General features: G+C 53.6%; 1 protein-coding gene across 1 annotated transcript in view; it reads right to left on the bottom strand.

Moving 5' to 3' along the window:
* The window catches only part of LOC108803595 (prostaglandin F2 receptor negative regulator-like), a gene marked incomplete at its 3' end in the record, with an annotated part of 24,751 nt that overhangs the window by 4,779 nt on the left and 13,201 nt on the right, over positions 1–6,771 (bottom strand). Inside the window, exons 7-8 of the mRNA XM_018575425.1 lie at positions 6,673–6,769; positions 5,707–6,075 (exon numbers count right to left, since the gene is read on the bottom strand). Coding sequence (XP_018430927.1) covers positions 5,707–6,075; positions 6,673–6,769 — 466 coding nt within the window. The remainder of the gene's footprint in view (positions 1–5,706; positions 6,076–6,672; positions 6,770–6,771) is intronic.

Below are 6,771 nucleotides of genomic sequence, written 5' to 3'. Positions count from 1 at the left end.
GTTCCCTGGCTCCTTAAAGGGCCACTCCACCCAGAACTGCTATTTGTGGGGGGGATCTTTGGCTGGTGGACTTGAGATGGGTTATGTAATTGGGCCCTTCATATTCTTAGTGACGTAATGGGGCCCTTTATTCTCTTGGTGCCCCCCAGGTTGGTGATTTAATGGGGCCCTTCATCCTCTGGGTGGCCCCTGAGATGGCGATGTAATGGGGCCCTTCAAGTTCTTGGTGGCCCCGAAATGGAGATGTAATGGGCCCCTTTTTATTCCTGGATAACGTTACAAGTATTTATAAGAGGACCTGTGATGTGCAGACGTCCATCGTGTCTTCTGTCCCACAGGAACCCCTAGGGGCCCTGGCTCACCGGGGGGGCGTTATGGAGAGAGGGAGGATCCTCCCCGGACTGTATCCTCACCCCTCTATAGAGAACAGGGAGATCAGCCACCATGACTGTGGGGCCCCGGACTGTATCCTCACCCCTCTATAGAGAACAAGGAGATCCTGCTGCCATGACTGTGGGGCCCCAGACTGTATCCTTACCCCTTTATAGAGAACAGGGAGATCAGCCACCATGACTGTGGGGCCCCAGACTGTATCCTCACCCCTCTATAGAGAACAGGGAGATCAGCCACCATGACTGTGGGGCCCCGGACTCCATCCTCACCACTCTACAGAGAACAGGGAGATCCAGGAATTCCATAGAATACTATATACCGGGGTCCCGTATGCAGATGATCACCAATTCGGGGCCCATATACAGAAATACGCCAATCCAGGGCCAAGGATTCCTATATGCCGGTTCCCTTCCTATTGGGGCACGCATACTGCAGTTCCGGTTGCCGCCAGCAGGGGGCAGTATACTCCTCTATTCCCCATTTACAGGAATTGCTGGAAGGAGGAAGGGAAATAAAGAAGTTCAGAGAGTTTCCAATCTAAATAAAATCCCGATTACATCAGAGAGGATGATGGGACTTCCCACGTAGGGACCGCACAGCGACGCTGGACAAGCCCCAGGAGCCGCAGAGCCTTGGAAAGCATCTCCGGAAGAAAAAACTCCTATTGGAGAAACGGTTTCATACATCCAGCTACAAGGTACAACTCCCTCACAGCAGCAACTGGCGCTACCAATCCAGAGACCTGTAGTCCGACAGGGCCCGTCATCCCACAACGGCTGCCCCTCTTCCATTACTTGAAGGTCATGCAGGGCATCATGGAAGGTTCTTTGGGTTTGGGGCTGCCCGGAGGCAGAGCACTAGGGCTGCAGCTAATGATTATTTTCATAATCGATTAGTTGCCCAATTATTTTTTCAACTAATCGATTGGGAATAGTTGCCAACTATTCTCATTATCGATTTAGTCGATTAGTTGTTGCAGTCCTAGGAAGCACCCCTTTGTTGTCGCCTCTTATAGAAGGATAAAAGTGCGACATCATTTCTTTAACCAAAAGGTCCAATTTAAAATTGGGACCGTCACCTTTTCCTAAAGTTATCGGAGAAACACAGAAGTCTCCTGGCAGTGTGGACTGGACTGACTTGGTCCTGAATTCTATGCACAGCTCCACCTCTAGGACAGGGCCCAGCCAACACTGATCATTAGGAGTCATCAACGCAACCAATCAGACTCTTCCGTACAATCTGGAACCTACAACTAACAGATCAGAGGATTTATCCGATTGGCCGGCTCAACAATGACGCATCGCATTTGCGCAAACCGCTCATCACGCGGCAGTGAAAACGCGCGTTCGCGGCGAGGAGCCGATCTATAACACAATGGGGTCATCTCAGGGTAGACTGGATAAGGGGGGCAAGTAAGGAAACCGCTCCTCCTGCCTGCAGCATAGTGATGACCTCATTCTCCCAGAATGCTCCTCTCAGCCTGAGCACAGCCACTGCTCTGAGCCAGAGGTCGGCTTTTCAGCCATAAAGGGGTTGAAGCTGAACGCCAGCCGGAGGACGGAGGAATGGCTCCCGGCTAGAAGGAGCATGAAGCGGTGATGTGCTTTTATCTGTGGGTGGCTCTAATCTTTGGGCCCCCGAGCACCGCCCATATGGGCACCCACTGCGTCAGTAAATTGTATCATGGGAAATGTAGTTCCTAGTTTTTCCCTAGCAGTTCACATGCAGAGCAACCAATCAGTATGTGGCGGGTGGAATTCAGGGGCGGGGTTCAGTGAAGGAACAGGGCCGGGATGGGTTCAGAAAAGGGCTAAGAGCAAAGCTCGGCAATGGAGCTGAAGGAAGTGTCAGGATAAGGACCGGGGAAGGAGTTGGAGGAAAAAAGTCAAGAACAGAGGTTGGGGAAGGAGTTGGAGTAAGGGTCAGGGAAGAGTTTGGGGAAGGGTCAGGAAAGGATTGGGGGAAGGAGTTGGAGGAAGGGTCAGGGTAGGGTTTAGGGAAAGGTCCGGAAAGGATTGGGGGAAGGAGTTGGAGGAAGGGTGAGGAAAGGATTGGGGGAAGGAGTTGAAGGGTCAGGAAAGGATTGGGGGAAGGAGTTGGAGGAAGGGTCAGGAAAGGATTGGGGGAAGGAGTTGGAGGAAGGGTCAGGGTAGGGTTTGGGGAAGGGTCAGGATGCGATTTGGGGAAGGAGTTGGAGGAAGGGTCACGGTAGGGTTTGGGGAAGGGTAAGGAAAGGATTGGGGGAAGGAGTTGGAGGAAGGGTTTTGGGAAAGGTCAGGAAAGGACTGGAGGAAGGGTCAGGGAAGAGTTTGGGGAAGGGTCAGGAAAGGATTGGGGGAAGGAGTTGGAGGAAGGGTCAGGAAAGGATTGGGGGAAGGAGTTGGAGGAAGGGTCAGGAAAGGATTGGGGGAAGGAGTTGGAGGAAGGGTCAGGGTAGGGTTTGGGGAAGGGTCAGGATGCGATTTGGGGAAGGAGTTGGAGGAAGGGTCACGGTAGGGTTTGGGGAAGGGTAAGGAAAGGATTGGGGGAAGGAGTTGGAGGAAGGGTTTTGGGAAAGGTCAGGAAAGGACTGGAGGAAGGGTCAGGGAAGAGTTTGGGGAAGGGTCAGGAAAGGATTGGGGGAAGGAGTTGGAGGAAGGGTCAGGAAAGGATTGGGGGAAGGAGTTGGAGGAAGGGTCAGGAAAGGATTGGGGGAAGGAGTTGGAGGAAGGGTCAGGGTAGGGTTTGGGGAAGGGTCAGGATGCGATTTGGGGAAGGAGTTGGAGGAAGGGTCACGGTAGGGTTTGGGGAAGGGTAAGGAAAGGATTGGGGGAAGGAGTTGGAGGAAGGGTTTTGGGAAAGGTCAGGAAAGGACTGGAGGAAGGGTCAGGGAAGAGTTAGTGGAAGGGTCAGGAAAGGATTGGGGGAAGGAGTTGGAGGAAGGGTCAGGAAAGGATTGGGGGAAGGAGTTGGAGGAAGGGTCAGGGTAGGGTTTGGGGAAGGGTCAGGATGCGATTTGGGGAAGGAGTTGGAGGAAGGGTCACGGTAGGGTTTGGGGAAGGGTAAGGAAAGGATTGGGGGAAGGAGTTGGAGGAAGGGTTTTGGGAAAGGTCAGGAAAGGACTGGAGGAAGGGTCAGGGAAGAGTTTGGGGAAGGGTCAGGAAAGGATTGGGGGAAGGAGTTGGAGGAAGGGTCAGGAAAGGATTGGGGGAAGGAGTTGGAGGAAGGGTCAGGAAAGGATTGGGGGAAGGAGTTGGAGGAAGGGTCAGGGTAGGGTTTGGGGAAGGGGCAGGATGGGATTTGGGGAAGGAGTTGGAGGAAGGGTCACGGTAGGGTTTGGGGAAGGGTAAGGAAAGGATTGGGGGAAGGAGTTGGAGGAAGGGGTCGCGGTAGGGTTTGGGGAAGGGTCAGGAAAGGATTAGGGGAAGGAGTTGGAGGAAGGGGTCACGGTAGGGTTTGGGGGAAGGGTAAGGAAAGGATTGGGGGAAGGAGTTGGAGGAAGGGTCAGGGTAAAGGTGTGGGGAATGGTCAGGATTTGGGGAAGGGATTGGAGAAAGGGTTAGGATGGGGTTTATAGAATGAGTTGGAGGAAGGGTCAGGACGAGATTTGAGAAGGAGTTGGAGGAAGGGTCAGGGTAGGGTTTGGGGAAGGGTCAGGAAAGGACTGGGGGAAGGAGGAGTTGGAGAAAGGGTCAGGAAAAGATTTGGGGAAGGGATTGGAGAAAGGGTTAGGATATGACTTGGGAAGGAGTTGGAGAAAGGGTCAGGCTCCTGCATGGTGTAGCCCCAGGCCCAGGTCTGTATGGAGGTCCTGAGCCTTCTGTTATGCGGCTGGAGGAAGCTGTGAATGGACTACAATGGTGGTGCCATCATGGCTCTGCTGCCAGGCCACTCTGTGATCCCCTCTGCCACTGTAGTAGATGGGACCTGTAGTATCTGGCACTGAGGGATTCCCATAATCTGTGGGGGCCATGCACAGCCATGTTGTCTTCAAACAACCACCTCCAATAAAAAGCACCCCACTATTCAGGTATTGGGGGGATGGTGTACATGACCACGCTGTAGGTTACACCCTAAACATAAAAAATTAACTATGCATTTAAAAGCATATTTTTGGGATGGGAGAAGGGGGCCAAGGGTCCATAATGGCCAAGATCCTGGAGTTCAGCACCAAGAAACCATTCTGTTGCTGCATATGGCGACGGGTCAGGAATGTAGTCACACTTGTAGATACTGACGGGTTCTCTTTAACACCTTCATTGTCATTGCACAAGGCGAGTGCCATGAAGGGGTTACGCACGCAACTCACAGGGGGTTAGATTATCTGAAAACATTTGTACAATTTTCTTTTAGGGAAAGCACCCGTGCAGGTCACATGACCAAACACAAGGCACGGATCACATGGACTGCAGGATTCCAAGGGAATGGCGTTCAGGTAGAGCCGGGCTTCTGTTCTCCATCCTCAGAGGTCTTGGGGCTGTAAATTGGAGGTGTGCAGAAGGCGGCGCGGACTCTCAAAGGCAACTCCAGCCAAAAGGGGGAGAACCTCTAGCTGGTCTACACTGCTGTCCTCACTTCCTGTCTGTTTTCTACCGAGATAGAAAGCCCACCCCCCCCCACATGAGTGGCCCCCAAGAAAGGCACCAGCAGGCCCTTCACCTTTCTCCTGGGCCGAGAACGAGGCTTGGAGCTGGAAGCTTCTGGTAGCCAGAAGTGGAATTTTCTTGCCCAAAAGTGATGCCCAGCATCATCTGGTCAAATGGAAGCAGCCACATCTACCATGAGTACTGGGGGTGTCACTGGGGACACAGAGACCCACCAAGATGCATTCAGATGGGCCTTTTGCCCCTCCCCCCCCCCATGTGTCCCCATTGATCTCCCCTCCCCTGGAACAGCAAAAGCACACACTGGAAGAAAGCCACAGCATCATCAGGCCACATGGAAGTCTCCATCACGGGTGAGTCTCATCAATAATGTCCTTCACTGGGCAACAAAGAAGGATGGGAACCAAAGAGGGTTGTTCTGGAGGGCAAGCCGGCAAGGGAAGGCCACCAACAGCACCACAGGAAGTGAGGTAGGTAGAGGTATGGGTGATAGGAAAGCCAGTAAGAGAACCTCCACCAACCAGGTCCCAGGCACAGCATCTCCTCAGGGCTGAGGAATCAAAACTGAAGAGTGCGTCGGATGGACCTCCTCCTTACATCTGACCTGGCAATGCATTTCCTGTCCTTGCGGGAGGAGCCCGTTTCTCATAGGCTGTCCAGGAAGAGTACATTGCAGATCATTTAGATAAGTACAGACACAACACAGGGGACATTTTGGGCCCTTTGTTACCTTTCAGCTGCACGTGGTCCTCATAGTTCCCACTGACGGTGGCGTCGGTGCTGGGAGTGGAGCAGGTGTAGTTACCCTCATCGGAGGTCTTCAGTTGTCGTATCCGGAGGAGGACCTCACTATTCCCCGTTCTCTGGAGCTGGATGCCGCCTGCGCTCACCCGGTCTGAAAGCTTGGGGTCTGTGAAGGTTTCATCCCAGGTACTGAGGACCCCCACCGCGGGGCCCGAACCCGGGGAAAACGTCCATTCAAAGTTCTGGTCTCTGGGGCCCTCATAGTCACTGACGTTACAGGAGATGGCAATATCGGTACCTTCCACCCGCAGGAGGGGACCCGGGGGGACGCGGACAATACGGCTCCACACAGCAACTGCAAGGAGAGAGGAGAACGGGTGAGGAACATCACATGAGAAACCCCGAATACCAACATTCACCAAGCACACACCCAAAATTCACGGAGGGAAAGGAGGCGGAGCAAGGGCAAGAGTGGGGATTGGGAAAGGAGCGAGGACAGGGCTGGAGGAAGAAAAAAGGAGGCAGAGGAAGGGAGTCATAATGGGGTTAGGGGAAGAAGTTGGAGGAAGGGTGAGCACGAGATTTGGGGAAGGATTTGGAGGATGGGCAAGGACAGGATTTGGGGGAAAGGATCAGGACTGAGTTTGGGGAAGGATCAGGATGAGGGATCAGGACTGAGTTTGGGGAAGGATCAGGATGAGGGATCAGGGCTGAGTTTGGGGAAGGATCAGGATGAGGGATCAGGGCTGAGTTTGGGGAAGGATCAGGATGAGGGATCAGGACGGAGTTTGGGGAAGGATTAGGAGGGACCATGAGTTGGGATCCCGGGAGGAGGCTTTGGCGGTCTCGGTACATATATAGAGTTCGGTCTGTTACACATCAGCCGACACCTCACACACGTGACTCTACAATCACACGGAATGTTCACATACATGAGGCACCCCCCCGGCACCCCCCTCCCCCCCATGACTCCGAGGTAAGGACTCCACACTGAGGCCGGCGCACGCGGGGTTAAGGCAGAGCTCCGATCCTCTGTGGATGATTGGCGGCT

The sequence above is a fragment of the Nanorana parkeri genome, unplaced genomic scaffold (genome assembly GCF_000935625.1).
Source record: "Nanorana parkeri isolate BGI_ZX_2015 unplaced genomic scaffold, ASM93562v1 scaffold3911, whole genome shotgun sequence".
NCBI lineage: Eukaryota > Metazoa > Chordata > Amphibia > Anura > Dicroglossidae > Nanorana > Nanorana parkeri.
The sequence above is the reverse complement of the archived record's forward strand: the minus strand, read 5'-3'. Positions and strand labels throughout refer to the sequence as shown.